Source organism: Aspergillus caelatus (assembly GCF_009193585.1).
Source record: "Aspergillus caelatus strain CBS 763.97 unplaced genomic scaffold BDV27scaffold_130, whole genome shotgun sequence".
NCBI classification, from domain to species: Eukaryota; Fungi; Ascomycota; class Eurotiomycetes; order Eurotiales; family Aspergillaceae; genus Aspergillus; species Aspergillus caelatus.
In genome coordinates, this window is record NW_022475393.1 from 59,132 (window position 1) to 79,839 (window position 20,708).

The 20,708-nt window shown below is 49.3% G+C and overlaps 4 protein-coding genes across 4 annotated transcripts; 2 read left to right on the forward strand and 2 right to left on the reverse strand.

The window, feature by feature from the left end:
- The first annotated feature begins 32 nt into the window (after nt 1-32).
- BDV27DRAFT_130917 (legume-like lectin family protein) lies at nt 33-1,931 on the forward strand. The gene is made up of 6 exons (XM_032067517.1): nt 33-548; nt 609-632; nt 720-790; nt 847-928; nt 984-1,244; nt 1,293-1,931. The coding sequence occupies exons 1-6, from the start codon at nt 447-449 to the stop codon at nt 1,719-1,721; spliced, it is 969 nt and encodes a 322-aa protein (XP_031925915.1). The 5' UTR covers nt 33-446; the 3' UTR covers nt 1,722-1,931.
- A 596-nt stretch (nt 1,932-2,527) lies between these two features.
- BDV27DRAFT_146640 (uncharacterized protein) lies at nt 2,528-3,490 on the reverse strand (the record flags this gene model as incomplete). Its single annotated transcript, XM_032070610.1, has 1 exon — nt 2,528-3,490. The coding sequence occupies one exon, from the start codon at nt 3,488-3,490 to the stop codon at nt 2,528-2,530; it is 963 nt and encodes a 320-aa protein (XP_031925916.1).
- An 824-nt stretch (nt 3,491-4,314) lies between these two features.
- Nucleotides 4,315-5,820, forward strand: BDV27DRAFT_130920 (PRCC domain-containing protein). Its single transcript, XM_032067518.1, has one exon. The coding sequence runs from the start codon at nt 4,425-4,427 to the stop codon at nt 5,658-5,660; it is 1,236 nt and encodes a 411-aa protein (XP_031925917.1). The 5' UTR covers nt 4,315-4,424; the 3' UTR covers nt 5,661-5,820.
- Nucleotides 5,821-5,902: 82 nt separating this feature from the next.
- On the reverse strand, nt 5,903-20,641 carry BDV27DRAFT_159394 (AAA family ATPase midasin; the record flags this gene model as incomplete). The annotated part of the gene is made up of 2 exons (XM_032072862.1): nt 5,903-12,987; nt 13,042-20,641. The coding sequence occupies 2 exons, from the start codon at nt 20,639-20,641 to the stop codon at nt 5,903-5,905; spliced, it is 14,685 nt and encodes a 4,894-aa protein (XP_031925918.1).
- Nucleotides 20,642-20,708: the final 67 nt, after the last annotated feature.

The following is a 20,708-nucleotide window of genomic DNA, read 5'->3' on the forward strand; positions in this document are numbered from 1 at the left end:
CAAAGTCCGCGGGCGATGGCCGACCTGTGGCTGATGCGCGTCCGTCCGCCGGGGCTGACTACGCCACAGTTGCGATGTGGACACTTGTTTGCATGTTTACTGACGTCGATCTCTGACCAGTCTACATAGTATTCCTTTCTGACAGTTTGCTTCGGCACCGCTCTTCTTCCATTCCGTTCTTCACTCCTTCGTTCTCTTTCTGACATTCCTCTCTATTATTCTCCGGTCGTCGACCTGCCGTTCGATTGACTTTATCCTCCGTCTCTTGCAATTGAGTTCGGAGCTTGTGCATGTCCCGGTGACATTGAACTATCTACGCCTTGCTGGTGGAGAGGACCCGATTTCGTTAGCTGCAGTCCGTCGTTCATAGTTATCATAACCTACCTGCTTTCACGGTCGTTTGTATCTGCAGCTTGTTAAAGCTCATTACCAATTCCTGCCTCACAATGCTGCTCCCGCGGCTCTCTTCTCTCTTGTGTCTTGCCGGCCTGGCGACTATGCCAGTGGCCAATGCTTACGACGGCGACGAGAACATCAAGAGCATTCCAGTACGCCTGCACACCCACTCGAGCGTATGACGGTCGCGCACTAACTAACCGGGTCAATAGCTTCGCACTCACAGTCTCGCTCCGGTGGGTCCCATCCTATAACTCATTCACAGCAGTTTCGACTGGGTCGATTTCCGCGCTTTTGGCACAGCCCTGTTAACGCGATGACAGCCATACCTGGATTCAGACTTCCAAAGCCGCTGGTTCGATTTTGGTGGTGACACGATAATCCGCGCAGACAAGTACTTCATCCCACCCACAATGCGATCTCAGAGGAGCAAGGGCTGAACAATGGCAGATACATCCGTCTTACGGCCGATCGACCCTCGCAGCAGGGATGGATCTTCTCCCGTGTTCCCCTTACTGCGACAAACTGGGAGGTCAGTTCGTCCTGTCGGCTATAATGACGAAGACTCGTTTCTGACATGTGTGTAGATCGAGGTCGAGTTCAAGCTTCATGGAAATGGTAATCTGCACGGCGATGGCTTTGCCATGTGGCTTACCAAACAGCGCGCCACGCAGGGTCCGGTCTTTGGATCAACGGATAACTTCGAGGGTCTCGGTATCTTCTTTGACACCTACAAGAACAACCGTCCCGGTACCTCGTTCCCTTACGTCATGGCTATGATGGGCGACGGACAGACCAGCTACGACCAGGCGCATGACGGCAAGGCCAACGAATTGGCCGGTTGTTCTGTAAGTACTTAAAATCAGAGTAACGCAAATATATGCTAACAAGATTAGGCCCGTGGTCTGCGAGGCGCTTCGATCCCCACCAAAGCCCGTTTGACGTACTTCCAGGACAAGTCGTTGACTCTCGACCTGCAGTACAAGTCTGAGGACAGCTGGACCAACTGCTTTACCCTGACCGCGCCCGAGACCAACATCGCTATCCCGTCCGTCGCGTACCTGGGCTTCTCTGGCGAGACCGGTGAACTGAGCGACAACCATGACATCGTCTCGGTGAAATCGCAGAACCTTTACAGCGTTGGACCTTCCAGCCGATCTAGCCGTGGACCAAACGCCGACAGCGGCCGCGTCAAGAAGACCAAGAAGAGAAAGGGAAGCTGGAGCGGGTTCCTGTTCAAGACTGTTCTGTTCTTTGTTGTTGTTGCAGGCTGCTATGTTGGGTTCACCATGTACCGGAACAAACAGAGATACTCGAGGTTCTAAGCGATGGCGAGGGAAGATATTCAGGAAAAAGAAAGAAAACCCAAAAAAAAAGAATCAGTATGGTGTTCTGTTTCTACGTGATTGCATAGCCGTGTTGTTACTTGGAGATTCCAATATATTGTGACGAACAAAAGTTTCACGAGTCCTACAGTTGATGAAGTATGCGAATTTGGAGCTTTATATCAGTCCAATGAAAATTATGCGCTTATCACGAATGTCATGAACAGGCCCAACATGGATAGTAATCTTGTGTTTTATTTCTATACATTCACTTCAAGATCAAAACACTGAAATATTCTTCCTCCTCTTTCCCCTATCAAACTATTCAGCTAATATAAGATCTTGAGTCTAGATTCTTGAACTCAAGAATGGCATGGCATCTACAACCGAACCCTCAAGGGTGTACCTGGACTGCTGTATGATCTAGATTACATCAAGTCACTGGAGAACTCAGCTCCTGGTATAGCTGGGTTATTGGGCATGCCGACAGTTGAGCCATTACATCAGACCATGAAATCAGCAGATACTGTGGCTATAATTGACAACTTTTGTGGAAGCCCGCAAGAACAACTTCGGCGCGACGACTGTACCTCAATTTACATTGCAAGGCATCATGTCTATTGCCGCAGACACCTCGTTCTATCAACATCTACTAAGTGGTCATGCACCATCCTTGGATAGTCAATCCAATAAGTTGATAACAGAAGTAGTAGTAGTCCAATTCTCAACCAGGGTATCATATATATGGAAACACAAAACGCCACCACAATGCAAATCTCAACACCAACCAATCGGGGTATACCAGCTCACAGCTGCTGCTTCTCCTTCATCTCACTCCACAAACGATCAATAATCTGAAAAACTTCCGTGACACTGCGCATAATCACCTCATCAATCCCCAAAGCTCCATACCGATGCTGAATCTTATCCGGATGCCACCGCACCCGCTCGGCCTTCAAAACCGCCAGCAAACCCTCCCCCGGCGCATGGCGCATAAACTCCTCAACCGTCTCCCTACTCACGTCCCCCCTCTTCCCCGACTCAACTGGCCAAAAGATCAAATTTCTCAACCTAACCCCCTCCCCGCCGCCACCATCCCTAACCTGATCAACAGCCCGATCAACCTCTCCCCAAGACCGCACATACTCCTCCCAAACCCGCCCCCAAGCCTTAACCCTCCGCCTCTCCTTCCCCCGCCTCAAACTCTCCTCCATAGCCCTCTCAAACCGCATCTTCTCCCTCATATCCTCCTCCCTCCTCTCCTCCCGTCTCTTCTGCCTCGCCTTCTCAGCCCTCAACCGCTCCTGTTCAGCAAGCATCCCCTCCCTAGTACGCTCCCACATCTTCGTCCGCACATAACTGGCATACTCCTCCTCATCCATCTGCTCCAGCTCCCCATTAGGTCCCTTGGGTACATTCGGAACGGCATAATTGTGAATCGGCTGTCCATACACGGATTCCCAATACGCGGCGCCTTCGTCGTCGCCTAGGGCATCGAAGAGAGATTCACGGAAGGCTGCGTCGGCGTTGAGGCCTGGTTGTTGTTGTTCATTGTCTGAGTGGATGGGGTTTGGTGAGGCTGAGCGCCGGCGATGATGGCGTTTCGATCTGTGGCGGTGGGAGGCATGTCTGTGGCTGCTATGACGATGGGTGGAGGTTGTGTCGTCTCGTCGAGACCTGGACTTGTCTTTTGAGGTTTTGAAGCGGAATTTACCTGGTTTGGGTTGCTTGTCGGGTTCTTGGGTTGGGTTTGTTTCTGGGGGGTCCATTGTTTTTGGTTGTTGTGGTTTCTGATGGTTTCGAGGGCATGTGGCGAGAATTAGCTTATGGCATGGTTTCTTTTCTATTAAAGGATCGATATCAAGGTGGAGAATGAAATGAAAGAAATATGCGAAATGGAGTTTTGCGACGAAGAATGTAATAAACACCAAGCGTTGAAATGCTAAGGTGAAAAGAGATGAGTAAGCCGATCTTTTTCTTATCTTATCTGATTGATCATCGGTTATGGGATGTGGTTTGGATGATGTCATTCTTGTCTGGGTTTGTTTGGTCAGTCTCTTGTGTTTCTTTTGTACTCCGTAATTAAGTCTAGGTCACGGTCTCCCGGAACTGAGATATGCTTAGTGTGATAAAGGTTATGAGGGTTTCGTTCATGGATTTTGTGTAGCTAGTCTATGTCTGGAGGTCGGAGTGGTTACTTTCGCTACGGTTGTTCTCCTTCTTCTATTCTTCCTCATCTCTTTACGCATTCCCTTCGCTCATCAGTTGTGTACTAATCGAAAGTATACATTTGATGTACATCATGACTATATGCCATAGAAATAACAAGCGGATGCAGTCACCAAGTATACAAGCGCAACCAAGATACCACCAACGAACCCCTAGACAGTGGACACATTCATTCAAGGAAGAAAAAGAAGATCACTTCGAAATCAGATCAAATACGCAACTAAATTTTGAATCGCATTCTTAGACAAAAACCCCCATCCCAAAGCCAAGCCTCGCAGTCAACAGACATAAACTAGGGTTTCGGCCTGAGCCTCTATGATTAAATACAATGGCCCGTGCAGTACATTCAATACGGTAATAGAACCCCGATATTCCTTCCGCCTTCATCGCCGCCATCAATCAATTACTTTACTCCCATCAACCTCCAACCTCTCCCCATCAATCTTCAATAACAGATATAAAAAAAATAAAAAGATGGCTCTAGTATCCTACAGCGACTCCGAAGCCTCCGACTCCGAGCCCGAGACCACCACAAAGCCAACACCCCAAACCACCACAACCACAAAACCTACCAGCACCGCCGCCCAAAAACCCAAACTCGTCGATAGCAGCAACCCGCGCAAGATCCGCGTCGCGCTGGACCTCAAACCGGAAGAGACTAAAGACAACGATGATGGACCCGCGCGGAAGAAAGCCAAATTAGGTGGCGGGGGAGCGTTCACCGGGTTCAATTCGTTTTTACCTGCGCCGAAAAGGGCTGCTGCTCCCGCCGCGGCGGAGAAGAAGGGTGCTGTTGGGGCGGGGCGGAAGGTGTTCAGTTTGAAGACTGGTGCTGCGCCGGGGTTTGATCGCGGGTTGGATGAGGAAAGTCGGAATGAGTGGGCTATGGAACAGGCGGGTTCGAGTACTCCTGGTGGTGCGGGTGATGATGATGATGGGACGATTCCCAAGGCTGGGAGTTTGAGGGATGATGGTGGCGAGGGTGGGTTGCAGATGGAGAAGCCGGAGGAGGTTAAGTTGAAGGGGAATCCGATGATGTTTAAACCGTTGTCTGTTGCGCGGGGGACGCAGAAGAAGAAGAAGGTTACTTCGTCGAAACCGGTCGAGACTGCTGCAGAGGTTTCGCAGAGTGTGAAGGACCCAGTATCGGAACAGAGTAAGCCTGCTGCTTCTACTTCTGTTCCTGTGCAGCCACCTGCGCCGAAGCCGAAAGTGAGTCTTTTCTCGCTTGGGTCGAGTGAATCTGCGACGAGTGCTGTCCCAGGTCTTCGGGCGCAGAGCGCAACATATGAGTCATTGGTGTATACTGCGGACACGGATGCGTCTGAGGCCGGTCCAGAGGTAGAGCGCGAGCCTCAGGTTCCGGCTGTGTCGTCGGAACCAGCAACGACGCAGACGTTGGATAATATCGCGGATGATCTGAACCTTTCGCGATCTCAACGACGGCACCTTTTTGGTCGCAATACTGACGCCTCGAAATCGCGTATCCTCCATTTCAATACCGACAAGGAGTACATTGCGAACCAAGAGATGGCGCATCAGACCGATATGGCGGCGCTTCAGCACAATCCGGTCCGTGCCATTGCCCCTGGAAAACACACGCTGCAACAGCTGGTCAATGCGGCAAGTTCCCAGCGGGAAGCTTTGGAAGAGAGTTTTGCATCTGGAAGAAGGAACAAGAAGGAGGCTGGGTCGAGGTATGGCTGGTAAATTATGTTTTTTTTTTATGTCTCTCAAATCGGATACCAATTTTGTATATGTACAAATCAAATTTGCATGGAGGAATAGGAGTTGTGGATTTTTGGGTAGGTACTACTTGGTTTTCTGGAAGTAGTATGAAAGTCAATAAGATCTTAAATTTTATCGAGTATTCACATATAAGAAGACTATATACATGTAACAAAAGGAAAGCTCTTTTCTATAACCATACCCAAAAGATCAAAATGCAACTTTTAAGAAGAAACATCAACAACCTCCGCAAACCATTGCTTCAACGCCGTAGCCAGAACAGCGGGTAACTCCCGAACGTCACGTACAACCAGATAGTAAGGGAATGGGAAACCTTCCAGATATCTCTTCATCTTCAACTTCATCTCCCCAGTACCACTCTCCGTATCAGGCTCGAAGCTTGCCTGAGTGAGATCCAAGATGGAGCTGCCCTTGACAGCATCGACAATGATGAACACAATCATGATACGTTCTTCCTGGGCCTGCCGCACGAGACGCTGGATAGTCTCATGGTCTTCACAAATACCGTCGGAGATAATGAGCTCCAGTTGCCAAAGATCAGCATTGCCCGAGCCAGGTGATTGCTTCCAGCGAGCTTCGCGGAACAGGGCGATCGAATCGGCGATCAACTTCCGAACGTTCGTACCTGTCTGCTGGTAGCTGAAGTGCTGGAACACCTGCGTGCCGGCCTCGGAGGAGAATGGCTTGCCGAATTCATGTGCGACTCTGACGTGATCCTCGTTTCCGAACCCGAGGACACACAGGTCTCCAGCTTCAAGCATACTAAGACTCTTGGCAACGAGTGCAAGCGTTTCGAATGCCAATTGGCCACTTCCACTCTCTAACATAGACTTACTATCGTCGACAGCAAGCATAATTTGGTAGTTGCGCTTCGAAGGAATTGACCGTCGCATCCAAATCTTGTCTCGCTTGTACTGTGAGGCAATGTATGGAATGATGCGCTTGATATTCAGTCGCTTTCCTGTCCGGAAATCGCCACGCAGCTTGGTTGCCATGGTCGGGGCTAAGATCAGACGCAATTGTTCCGTTAACGAGAGGGAGAGATCGTTGGTGACAGATTCGTAATGGGACCAGAGCCGTTGAGCCTCGTCGCGAGGTGTAAGCGGAGGGAGCGAAGAAGACAGATGGATTGCCGCCAATTGTGCGTCTACCTCATCGAGTTCTTCAATGGCCTCCTGCTGGCCAGCGGCATCGACTGTTCGCTCCTGGGTGTGCGAGCTGCCAGGGATCAATGCACCGGCAGTTTGGTCCTTAGACTCACTAGCGGCATCCAGCTGCATCTCATCCTGCATCTTGTTCTCTAGGGTCTCCTGGGGCTCGTCAGAAACGTCTGGCAAAGGTTCGTTGTCACCATGCTTGGCATCCGACTCGACACCGTTATTTTGATCAAGAGCCTGTGTTTGCTCTTCATTAGCCTGACCAAGCGCTTGGGTATCAGCAACGTCATCTTGGTCTGCAAGATGCTCAAAATTGGCATCAGCCATGTCGGTATCCTGAGGCAACGGCTGATCTGACTCGCCCTCTTCCTGTTTAGAGGCCTCCATAATCTCCTTTTGCCGGCGATGCCACTGTTCGAGGATGTCGCCCATTTTCTTGAAGGCCTGCAACTGCGGATCGTTGCGGTTGCCATCATCCCCGCCGCCTGCATCTCTATGCCGCTCGTTGTCTTCTCCTTCGTTGGCAGCACCAGTTTTTTGTTGTTTATCATCAGACTGGTCAGCTGAACCACTCTCCTGCTCTGCATTTCCAGATGCGCCTTGGTCCATATTTTGATCTTGATCCGCACCGAGTCCACCATTAACTGCCTCGCTTGGTGCCACTTCTTCGCCAACCTCTTCGTTTTCATCACGTTGAGTTAAGAAATCATCCTGCTGAGCCTCTTCTGGTTCCTCTTCCCCGGGCTCGTTCGTCTCTTCGGCTTCGGCCTCTTTCATTTCTTCATCTTCAGCCGGCGCTTCTTCATCACCCTGGTCGCCCTCTTGCTCCTCTGCTTGTTGATCCAGATCAGGGTTTTCAACAGCCTCTTCCTCTTTCCCATCGAATGGCTGCTCATCTTCAGCAGGAGGAAGATCGTCGCCGAGATCATCGTCGAGGCCATCGTCACTCTCATTTCCTTCGTCTTTATCCAATTCATCGCCGTCAAGTTGCATCTCTTCCGGAAGGTCGAGAGCATCTTGTTCCTTGGCATGGGGGTCTGTGACATCCATCTCCTCGCGCCCAACAGCCTCGCCTTCATCGTCTGGGGCTTCTTCTTCCTCTTCTTCCTCCTGATCTTCTTCGTTCTTACCCTCCCCCTTTTCTCCTTCCTTCTCCTTGCGCTCTTGTGCAGCGGCTTGTTCATCAGACTCAGACTGTCCCTTGCCTTCTTGGTTCTCGGTCTCCTTTTGCTCTTCATCGTGGGCGCCATCCCACATCTTTTCATCAACTGCAGTTTCCTCAAGATCGTCAACACTGCCTACTTCTTCATCAATATTGTCATCCTCTTCGTCGCCGCTTGCGTCCTCTTCATCATCCTCTTTCTTGTGCTCGCCTGTTTCGCCACGTAATTCTTCTTGATCCATGTTCACTGCGTCTCCTGACTCGTCCATATCCTCGTTGGGCTCTTCAGTCTGTTCCTGTTGAGCAAGCTCTGACAAGTCTTCATCATCACCAATATCGTTACTGATATCTTCGGCTCCTTGTCCTTCGCCGAGACCAGTTCCACTCTCCAGCTTGCCGGATTTGCTTTCTTCCGTCGACGCTTCTGCGGGAGTACAGAATCCCTCAGACGCTATCTGAATGAATGACTTGGCCAGCAAATATGACATCTTGCATGTCTCACGGTGAACAGTCAGATAGCGATCGACGAGATCCTTACAAATGTTGCGATACTTGTTCATGATGGGCAACAAGCTTGCGACCAATGCGACAGCAGGAGCAAGGCCGGAATTTGAGCGTGTCTTAAGGCCTTGTAACTTATCCAGGACAGACTCCAGGGAGCTTGTAATGTCGGGCAAATGAACAGCCTTCAAAGCCCTGGTGAAGAACTCGTCGCTCCGTAACAATGAGCCCGGAGATACAATCAGTGATGGCACCTCCTTCAGCTTCTGGAGGCTGATGAGGATCTTGTCAATTGCTGTGAGTAGGCTGCCATCGAACTCCTCGATAGCGAGGGTATTCTTAGACTGCAACACCTCAGCTTGCTCAGCATTAACGTGGGCCCAGGGAGTTATCTGCATCAGGACGAATGACAGGTCAGGCCGGCTCTCGGCCCAGCCCATAAGGTCAGTGTTCAGCTTATCGAATGAGGAAGATGCTTCCTTTAGTGTCTCTACGTGCAGCTGTGAAGTTACGCCCTGAGGTAACTCTGGCAGACTACCCAGTGACTTTTGCAGTCTACTGAAGCCATCTTTCCAGGAGCGAAGGCCATCCACAATATTTGACGAGTTGATGCCGGAAAACTTCGAGTGTAGTTCCACAACTGTCATGGCGAGGCCAAGTATAGGGGTCAACCAGGCTACGGCTCTTGCCGTATCCCGAACCTCATTCGAAAATTGGGGGAGTGACTTAAGGACCGAGGTAGGGTGAAGTTTCCAAAGATTCGAAATCTTGACGAGTGTTGATTGAAGCGATTCCACGCCAGAAATTGCTGGAGATATCGCTGCTCGTTGTTTCCTAACCAAATGCAACAGATGCTCAACGGATCCTGAGCTTCTTGAAACTTCGACATTGCTGAGGTCTTCTGAGTAATTGTGCGCCGCTTGGCGAACACGGGGAAGGATATCCAGGAATCTGTGGAAATAGAGATCGGAGCTTCTGACGACGGTAGTGGTTGTTACAGAACCAACCTCAAGAGCCGGGCTGTTGGCAAGAACTTGTGCAACAGATGCTTGTGTTTCAATCAAGCTAGTGCTAGCATTACGCTTGACACCCATCTCTAGTAGCCGCCGCAGAGTATCGGCATAGAAGCGGCGCTTTTGAACCTTGAGATGTTGAACATCATCTTTGTTTTCCTCGGTCAAGGTCTTCGGTGTTTGGGATCGGAACTCCTTGATGCTTTCCAAGAAGTACTTCATGAAGCCATCGAGATCTTCCGAAACGTCAAACTCCGTCGAGATCGACACATACATATGAGTCATGTTGCTAACGGTGCCGTCAGGATCTCTGAACCGAGGCGGCCTATTTTGCCAGATTTTGTTTTCCTTCTGGCACAAGGCGAGCGCTTCTGGGAAACTTGCTGAGGGCAGAACCAATGCTTGGTCAGTGGGGCCAGGCTCCTCATTGTCATCTGGCATATCTTGCTCCAGGATATGTTGGGCAGGCTGAGCCAGGATTTCTCGGTATTTCCGGACCAGTTTGAACAGTTTATGATGCGATCTTTTCGCACTTTCTCGGAGCGCCACAATATTTGTATCCTTCCAACTGGCCAGTTGGATTTGTTCCTTGATATCTTTTTCAAGCGTCGACCTCCGCTCCTTGAGTAGCTTGTGTACTGGTGGCTCGAACTGTGTGTAATGTTGCATAAAGTTGTCTAGTGCGGACACCAGTTGCTTCAGGCAAGGGAAGTCCTGAACGTAAAGCGATAGCAGAGACCGGAAGTTCTTGACGAGCTGCAGGCGTTCGCTGTACTGACCCAAGGTGGTCGAGCGGAAGAAGTTCTCCAATGTGGCGATCACTTCTTGTGTATGTTCACTCAGATCCGTTTGACCAGATTCTGCCATCTGGACAGGAGCTCCAATGATGGCTTCGTACGCCACAAACCACCATTGGCTCACATCCTGGACGCATTTTTCTTTCTCGAGATCCAGAAGCCTTGCCCAGGTCGACAATTCGAGACGTCGCCAGTTAATGATCAAGTTTGTGATCTCGTCATAAACACCAGCAGCTGAGTACTCTCTGCTTGCAACAAGCTGCCACTCATGAACAAGGCCATGAAGCTTTTCGACCTTGGTGAGGAATTTTGCGACAGGCTCAGCATGCTTAAATTGGAGAATCTCCTTGCAACAAAGAATGACATCTGCAAGGACTGCATGTTCGGGCCAAGCGCTCTGGATCTGCAAGAAACGTGACTCTGTTGCCATTGCTAAAGATATAAGCTTTCTGCCTTCATCAGGATTTGTGTCCACATAGAAGTTGTACGTGTTCCTGGAATCATTTTCCTTGCTCACAGCATCCTCGAGCAACAAAAGAACACCAGAGAGATGATCCCTAGGATGCACCTGTGGTACTGAAGAATCGCCCTCGGACCACAGCGAGGCCAGCAGATGAGCAGATTGCCTCACATAGGTTGTCAGGACTCGCCCAGGGTCTTCTAATTGGAATAGGTTTGCGTGAAGTGAGGAAAGTCGGATCGAGATATTTTTGGGATCAAGACGAGTTGGCTTTCTACCATCATCAACGGGCTCCTCTTCATAGGTAGGGAAGAGCTCGCGCAGCTCATTCTCATCAACCTCCTCACTGTCCTCCCAGGATCCTCGGTATTGGTAAAGGCTCGATTTCTTTGCCTCTTCTTCTTGATCTTCCCGTAGCTTAGCTTTCCATAACCCATGGAACTGTTGGAACAGGCGGCGAAGAGCATTGCGCCCAACCTGGGTGTGAAGAATTCCCGGGTCTGCATTTTCGGCTACTCTCAATGATGACAGCTCGTGGAACCACATATCAATTGCATTCCTTGAGTCTATATTCGAATTCTGATGGTACAGATCCGAGAGAGGGTGATGAATGCCTCCAAGGAATGGGGTGCTTCCACTGATTGCATCCACCGCCTGCACATCACTTGACTGCTGTGATCTTCCTGACATTAGGAAAAGCCCCAAGTCCAGGATTTGAAGAAAGCGAACAACAGAAACGACTATGTCATCATATGATCTATAGTGAGTGCTGAGACGTCGGCTTAATTGGCGTATATTATCACGGAGTAGATTCACCAGAGTCTGAGAGTCTGAAGAGTTCTCACTCGCTACGCCAAGCATGTGCTTAGGGAGCCTTTCAAGAACCGAATTTATCACACTGGCAAATTCCCCGTGCAGGATGCTGAGCTCAGAGTCATGAGGTCGGGTAACCGATGAAGGAGGAGGAGCAGAACCAAGGTCACGCAATTCACCCTGTATGAGATCGTGCCGGACGTTCGAGGATTGGCCGGAAAACACACGTTCGAATGAAGTGATGGCGTTAGCTTTATTGGTAAGTTCCAAAGAACGTTGACTATGTCTTTTCCTTTGGACAACTAATCCCAACGATGGATCAAATGGCTTGTCTGGGACATAAAGCCGCAGGAGAATGGCAGCCAATTGAACTACAGCTGCTCCAGTGTCATGAATCGACTTGTCGCTCTTTTGTACTAAGTCAGTTGCCAACAATGCAACGAGGTTTGGAAGGGCTTGTTCTGCAAAGGTCTTGAAGTAATGATCGCTTGAGAGGCTCTTTTCTAAGCGGATATCCAACAACTCGGAATTGGCGCAGTAGCCTTGCTCTTCAACAGTGCGGAGAATAGTGACCAGTTTCTCCAGAGATTGAGGCTCGAAGAATTCCTTATGAGCGAGCAATAGCTCCATAGCTAGTCTCGATGATACCTGTCTCAGCACCTTGTGCTGATCCATAGCAATCTCCCAAGAAGATAGAGCCAAGGCTTTGGAAAGAGTTTGCTTTTCCACCTCCAAAGAGTCCATCTGGCCTAAGATAGTATCGCCAACATTCGTCAGTTTCTCTATCAGGGAGAGAGCGAAGGTACCACTGATGGCCGAACCGAACGTTGATGAGCGTTCAGACCCGGAATATAAAGCAAGTCTGTGGAGGACCTCGGGAACTTGTGTCTGGAAGGCCGACACATTCAATGGCCGTGCATCACGTCCAGCCAGTAACGGTAAAATGGACTTTATCACATTGTCGCCTGCTTTGTTGTTATGCATGAGAGTGAAAATGTCATGGTACTGGCACAATGCTTCGAATTCGTTGGAGAAGTATGGGGCTCCGGTTATATCAGAGCGTTGTACAACGCTTGCCAACTCGCTGACCGTCTGTCTGAGATTCTGTACTAGTTGCCCTTCATCGGCTCCATGCAGGACAATCGATTGTTGAGCGTTAATCAGAGAGTTGCGCACTTGACTTAATTGCGATAGATCAAGATGAGTCTTGGTCGCGATATTTGTAAATTCAGAAGCCACACTTTCCAAATCTAGGATCGACTTAAGCTGGTCTCCAGTTGCAGGGGTTGCAGGTCTCCACGACTCCCAGAGTCTTTGCATACTGAGCCCTGTTTTCAGGGCCCAGCTCTCTTGGAATCGACTCAGCGCTTGAGATAGAGCAACGGCTAATTGTTTCAGAGGTTCGAAAGATCTTGATAACGCAGCGCACAACTCTCTACCAATTTGAAGATAGACCTGAAATTCGCCCTCGTCGATGTCCCTCGCTGCAGTCAGTCCGAAAATGTCCATGCAGAAGTTGAGGACAGTACGAAGAGCGTTGGCTATGTGAGGGTTCTGAAGAGTATTCTGATCGAGATTCTGAATAAGGTCGTACATTGCCTGGCCACAGTCAGATAGGAAAGAACCAACTGGCTGTGTTGCATCCTTCATCAGTGAAGCTATCCGCGAGGATGCTAAAGAGCGTTCTATGCGACTCATCTGGCTGGGTTTTAGAAGCTTCCCGGATTCATCAGCCTGCAATAGACCTTGCTTTAGAAGTTGTAGGTCAAGCTTAGTCTCCTGTAGGTGTGCTAGGGTCACCAACGAAGTATAGGGTACTTCGCTACCCAATAATGAGACCAGCGGCTCGTTCACAAGAGGATGAAGGGGCTGCGAGGGGCCCTGAATGGCGAAGGAAGCGCGGCTCAGCTCAATGGCCTTCTGGGTACATTCGATGGGTTTCCAGTGCGAGTTTCCATGAATAACCGATACATATCGATGCATTGCCGAGGAAAGAACATCTCCCACGGATTTACCGTGATAAGGTAAGAAGTACTTCAATGACTGCTGTAAGTAGGCAAGGTCCATGACTGAAAGATGATCTAAGCAAACTTCACAGAGGAGCCTTGAGACATCATTAGCACTCGCCGAAGGATCGAGATTCCAGAGCGGCCGCAGACGGTATAAGAAGGATTCGCAGGTGTAGGCAGGCACCGAAGTGGTAACTGTAGCCTCGTCTTCCTGTGGCAAAAAGCATATTTCAACACAACGATTCCGCATTGCGCGGGACAATTCTCCATGGCGAGAGTCCATCGTAAGGAAAAGCCTGAAGTTCGGATGTGGTGTGATGATACGAGCTGATCCATCTTCAGTGCGTTGTTCATTCAGGATCAGAGCTCCATTTGGTTCGGTGAGGGAGTTCAACCTGTCGAGAACAGAGGGGTTGCACAGATTTGCATTGTCCAGGATAACCCAGTAGCCATGCTGTACAGCTTGAGTGAGGACTCCTTCCGTCCACTCGAAACCAACTTTCATTTTATCCGACTGCTTTGTTGTTTCAAGTAGAGTCTGGGCCCGGAGAAGCATATCATCAAAAGCAGTCTGTGGGTACGTCTGACTTAACACAGTAAGGAATGTACAAATGCTTTCAAGAGAGGCATTCGGGCTCTGCAGTTTTTCGAATATCTCCAATACAACCGGAGTCTCATGCAGAGCTGTTCCTGCTGAATTCATAGAAAGGATCTGTTGTTGAAGGAACAGCGAAATATCGTGAACGAGAGACGAAACCTCCCTTCGATAGTCGATTTGTTCAAAGCCACCAATCAGATCCATTGTATCGGTATCAGCACTGAGAGCTAACTCAACTAAACTTGCACCGTTCACAGCTGCGAGCTTTCTTATCAGGGTGGTCTTTCCACATCCAGATGGTCCCACCAAAATACTGGGCCACGACTGCTCTATACACAGCATAAGAGACTCGAGGATACTGAGGTCTCTTGGGAGGATTCTCATCTGCGATTCTTGGGTTCGTTGGAGGTATCGATCCCTCTGCATGATGCCAAGCCCAACTTGCATGTATTCTGGCGTAAGGTTATGGTAATAGCTCTTGTTGGGCGTCGGGACCTCGCTGAAGACTTGCTCATACAGGCGAGCGACCAGGTCTCGATCATCCTGGGAGCGGAATCTCTGTGATATAATTACATCAAGGAAGCTATTGGCCGATACCTGTAGGGTCCCACGGTCTGCCAACTGAAGCCACCTCTGAATGTCTCGCAAGTTGACTTCCCATGGTCCACCTACAGCCCCTAATCGGCGCTCATGGACAATAGCGTTGTTCAACAAGGACACGAAATCAACTAGCTTGTCTGTCTGCCAAGATGGACTTCCAGGGAAGAGCTTTGCACATATCCTTTTCAGGTCAGTGTCAGTAAAGCTGTCAGCATAAACGACTGTAAATCTGTTGACAAATGAGGCAGGAAGGCCCTTTCTACCACCACCTTGGTGATGCGGGTTTTGTGCAGCGAAGAGGACAAAGTCCGGGTGTCTCTTGAACGATTGATCTAATTCAGCAACATAAACCGTTTGACGATGATCCAAACAAGCATTCAAACCCTCAAGAACAGATTGAGATGCCAGGTTCATTTCATCTAATAGAACCCAATCACCGCGTTGCATTGCTTGCAAGAAAGGAGCGTCTCGCCAAGTGAATTGACCAACATCACCTCCTTCAACGGGGACGTCGGAGCCAAAAAGATCTGTGAGGTCTGTCTGCTCCGAAAGGTTGATACGTGTCAGAGGCTTTCCCAGTGCCTTGGCAAGAGCAGTCACGAGCGTAGTTTTGCCGACACCGGGGCTGCCTTCAAGCAGGATAGGTTTCGAGAGTTGCAAGCCACGAGCAATTCTGACTGAGTTAGCTATCGTGGTTGGTGCATCCAGGATGAATTGAGGGTCTGGCTCTGTGCTGCCGTTCATTTCAAGGGCAAAAGGTCCTACGCGTAGAGAACCGTTTTCAATATCAATGGTCGACTTCTGCAGGTAAATAGTTGAAGCATCGACATCAAAGAGTTCACGGAGCTTATCGAGGCACAGTCGACGGTTTCCTTGGAGATCATGCAGCGCTGTCGCAAGCATTGCTGCTGGGTTCGCACCCAATGTGTCTATGAACACCATAGCAGCGCCCTGTACTACTGCAAAAAGAGGATCTGCAGTTCGGCACTTGTTGACAAAATCGACCCAGGCAAGAAGATCACGAAGGGAAAGGGATGTAGTTGAGGAATTCTGGAAGGCACACTTGAACCACTTGGCAAACTCTAGCATTGCTTTGGTAATGTGCTCCGAATTCAGCTCAAGCTTTCTCTGGAGGATAGGGAGAATATCCTCATCTTCAGAGAGTTGAGGGGCCCAAATTTCAGTCATTCGGTTGCGAAGAGCAGCTGAGAGTTCGCGCTTCCCATAATCACCACCAGGATTCATCGTAGACAGAAATTGGAACCCATCATCAGCAACAACCATGGAGTTGATTGGTCCCTTTTCTGCAAGCAGAATTGATCTATGAGGCTCTAGAACACTGTTAAGTCTTTCCAATACTGAGTCATCGGCAAGGGAGATTTCGTCCAGAAGGAAATATTGCCCAGTCTTCATGGCGGTTATCAGGCTCCCATCTGACCATTCGAAGAGAGCATTAAGACGAGCAATGTGCGTTTGGATCCTCGAGACAAGTTCTGAATCGCAGGCTTGTAATTGGTCCGCAGTAAGTGTACCGAACACCTGCCTCATTTCTTCCAATGATCGCGAAGGATCAGTTTCATTAAGAGCTGATTGAAGATCATTCAATAGCTGATGTTCAATAGCTCCCCTGTTCCTCACAGGCCGCTGAGCACCAATGAGATCGCCTGTTTCAAGGTTCACATGGGCGTTTACAATGAGTAATTGTCTTTTATAGGCTTCTGCGACTGCTTGACAAAGCTGTGTCTTTCCACAGCCAGTTTCTCCCACCAGTAGAACTGGTTCGTTGTTTTCAAGTGCAACGGACACCAAAATGAACAATCTCCTCATTGCTTTGGTCCACACGACCCCGGTGGGAAGATGAGGCGCACGCTTCTCCAATTCGGAAGCACTGTACACCACATCTTCATCTATACGAACTCTCATGACATCTTCGATTACACCCTTCACAGCTGCCCTTTCCTGCGGGTTCCTGACTCGTTCTGCAAGCAACATAAAACCGTTTATCGCTAACTGCTCGCGATCATCTGCTCGTCGGAGAGCCCACCTAAAGAGATCACGTAGAGTAGCAAAACTGTTTTTCTGCTCAAAGAGTCTGTTGGCTTGACGGAGTAGAGACAACTTCCGGTAGACAGACACTATTCTAGCACAGAAGGAAGGTGCAATTTGGGAGCGTTCCTTAAGGATGAATTCCAACTCACTCTCTGGGATATCATCAAAGTGCAGCTCGAGAAAACGATTCCGGAAAGCGCGGGACAGCACTTTACGACCACCATAAAGACCAGCTGGATTTTGGGTCGCAAATAGCATGAAATTTGGGTGTGGGTGAACGACTTCCTGGGTCTCTGGTATAAAAAGTTCGCGATTATCGTCTAGAAGTCGATTCAATGCTTCCAAGACGTCCGATGGTGCCAAGTTGAGTTCATCGAGTACAATCCAATATCCATTTCTGAGTGCCTCCACGAGAACGCCTTCCTGATAACGAAGAGTACCGTCATCGCTGGACACATAGGAGCCTAGGTATTCTTGAAGGTCTGTGTGCTCGTGATTGTTGATACGAACAAATTTGTTTCCAGAAACCTTCGCCAGGTATTCAATCATGCTTGTTTTTCCAGCAGAAGTTGGGCCCTGCAGCAATATAGGGAACCGACGCGTTGAACTTGCTCTGACCAGGTTCTTGAGGTTTTTCTCTATAAAAGGTGTTATGATGTAATGTGGTTGCTCCTCTGGAACCAAGTGCCCACGTCGCATCCAGTAATGCTTGAACTGGACATAGTCATAGCCATCGGTGGGAGACTTAGGAGTCTGGCCGAGAAGTGCTCTGGCGTTCTTTGTATTGCTGAACAGGTGTCTCTCAAGAAGCGGAAGCAGCAGCCTCTCTGACTCTTGGCTCAAAACTGTCAGAAAGCTCATGGAGAATCCTTCGAAAACTGCTCGGCGTAGGCCGTAGACATGCGCGTGGTCAATGACATAAATAAGGGCACGAACAAGAGTTCGTATACTGAAGTGTGGGCGTTGTCCAGCCCCATCTGTAAGCTTGTTTTCGTTGCTGAGCTTCTTCGTTTCCAGATAGAGTTGCGCAAGGTCTGACGCGATTCTCATGTCACCTAAAGTCAAATCACCAAGATATTTCTGGATCAGAGCAAGTAGATCGTCCCGGTCACTGTCTGGGGAGTGTACATAGAGTTCAGTAAACCGGGAGCGAAGACCAGGAGGGAGATCCTTCTTTCCTGCGTCTGTAGCAGGGTTCATAGCGCCAAATATGCGAAAGTCCGGATGCCCGAATACCCTTTCAACATCGCCAGCCTCGGAAAGTAGGACAGATGGTGAGCCTTCGGTACCATGGTGCAGAAGGCTAGCAATGTTCTCAAGAGTATCCGGTGAGGCCAGGTTAATCTCATCAAGGAGGACCCATTCTCCATTTCGTAGCGCCCTCACAATCTTTCCCTGAACAAAAGCGAAAGCAAATTTGGCATCGCCCTGGGTCACCTGAGCCTCGAAGTCATTCAATTGCACTGCAAACCTTTCCCATCTTTGCCGCAAATGCTGGTACTTGGGTGAGTCCAACTTCCTTTTCTTCGTGGGTTGCTCCTCGCCTCCTTGAGAGGACCCGTTACTGGATTTGAAGACTCCATCGGCTAACCGAACAGCCTCATGCCAAAGATGTACCAACCGTGTCCAGTTTCCTGCAGCAACGCTTTTTGCAACTGACGACAAAAATTTCTGGTTCTTCTTTGCTGAGAACGTCAACTCAAACACAGCATTAAATTCGTCAAGCATAGGGACAGCCATTGTACGGATATTAACAGGCTTGAAACCACCTAGCAAATCACTACTTTCACTCTGTTGCGACAAGTTCACCACTGTGAGCTTCTGTCGCATTAAGGTAGCAAGCTGTTGAATCACTGTTGTCTTTCCAATACCTGTCTCTCCGACAAGGAGCATAGGCTCTGCCATTTGTATGGCAGCGGCAGCCTGTTCCATAAGCTTCAGCGCAGCTCTGGTCGAAGCAAAACGCGTTGATGACCTGGAAACCGACCCGCTGGGTACCTTAATCTTTCGGCAGACTTCTCTACCGAGGACTATGTTATTACCTTGATCAGAATATGCGGGGATTCGTTCACTAAGGCAGAACTGTGCTCGCTGTGGTGATATTTGAAGCGCTTCCGCGGCAACTAGAGCAAGCGACTCTGCCAGTGATTTTTCTGGGATGTAGCTGAGGAAGATGTCCACAATATCCAAGAAGATTTCATCCTCAGCACCTTCCGGCATAGCTTCATAACCAGTCTTAGCTCCTAGACGCTGCAGTCGCCTATGCATTCGGCTACAGAGCTTGATAAGGTCACGAAGACCTGGGGTACGGCCTTGAGAGCTCTTGATTGCGAGGCTTCCATGGAAGGAAGAGCAAAGCCTTTGATAAACACTCATGATAGTTGGAACTCGAGACTCAAGGAGCGGGAATTTTTGCGTAATGACTTCTTGAATTTCGTCGATTGAAAGGGGCTCGATATGTACCCTCTGCCACAATCTGCTTCCCAGAATTGTTGTGCTTGGAGCGACTTCTTCACCTGCGATATTATATGATGACTTCATAGTTGCAATAATCTTAAATCCCTCGGCGCACTTAATCCGTTCCTTTCTACTTGCTATAGTCAATTCTCCTTTCTCAATGATTGGCAAAATAAGACCAATCACTTCAGAAGGCGCACGGTCTAGATCCTCGATTAGAATCCATCGGCCTTCCCTAGCTGCTTTAGTCAAGACACCGGGTTGCCATGCAAATGAGCCAGTAGCAGGGGACGTTGAGTACATTCCAAGAAGACTCTTAGCATCCGTCTGCTCATTTAAATGTAAGGTAACCATGGATTCAGACTGGCCCATGATTGCGGCAACGTCATTGACCAAAGAAGTCTTGCCAGAATTCGGCAAACCAACTAATAGTAGAGGATTCGAGGCAGTCAACGCTGTCGCGATCCTACGAAGATTTCTCACAGCGGTGGGCGCTTTCACAATTGAAGATGCTGGCGTTGACATCTCATTAAGTCGGGGGATAAGAACACCGCAGACTTCAGCAGTTCGGGGGGTGAAATATTCCCGGAGCTTCTCGACTTGTGATAGACTGTCCTCAATCGACCGACCTGACCGTGCAATCAGTGCCTGTTTCTCCAGAGTACCCCACCGACGCTCTTCCCACAAGCCAAGGCAGCGATAGTCGATCACAATCCCCTCCCATTCGCCTTCAATAACGTTGGCTCCAATATACTTCTGAACCATTTTCTCGGTGGCAGCATCCGCTGCGTGCATATACAAGGCAAAGCATCGAATCGCAAGATACCGTATAGAGGGGTTTGAATGTTGGAAAAGGGATTGAAGGCGTGACGGCGATATGGTACTCGAAAATGTCTCTAAGTCGAATGAGAGAAGTCTGAAGACCGACAATAATAGAGTGCGGATGGTAGTATCGTCTAATTGCAGAAGCGTTGTCTCGTCAGATGCAGCCAAAGCGGATAGAGGTCCAGCCCGAGAACTAGCATATTGGCTTGCGAAAGAAGCAAGAAATGGCGCAAACGGTAGGATTCGTGAAAAAGCGGAGATAATGTCGATTTGATTATTATGAAAGTCTGAAGCAAGCCATCTTGCTGCCAGATCCACAAAGATCGGCTCATATAGGCAGAAAAAGCCTTCTGTACATTTTGATCGCAATGCACCAACCGCGAGCGCATTCAGGTACTGAGTCCCAGAGGATGTGCGAATGAGTTCCGCTACCTCATTCGGAAGGTGCTCAAAGAGCTGGGACTCTTCAAGAGTCCTCTCATAGGCAGGTCTGGTCTCCATGCTCAACCCTACCTCCAGAGGAACTCTTATATTGAGTTAGAGAGAGAAAGAAATTATCGATGCCGAT

Coding starts and splice junctions, on each gene's coding strand:
- BDV27DRAFT_130917 (XM_032067517.1), top strand. CDS start 447: ATGCTGCTCCCGCGGCTCTCTTCTCTCTTGTGTCTTGCCGGCCTGGCG. Junction 791..846: donor ACGATAATCCGCGCAGACAA/GTACTTCATCCC, acceptor GAACAATGGCAG/ATACATCCGTCTTACGGCCG. Junction 1,245..1,292: donor ACGAATTGGCCGGTTGTTCT/GTAAGTACTTAA, acceptor TAACAAGATTAG/GCCCGTGGTCTGCGAGGCGC.
- BDV27DRAFT_130920 (XM_032067518.1), top strand. CDS start 4,425: ATGGCTCTAGTATCCTACAGCGACTCCGAAGCCTCCGACTCCGAGCCC.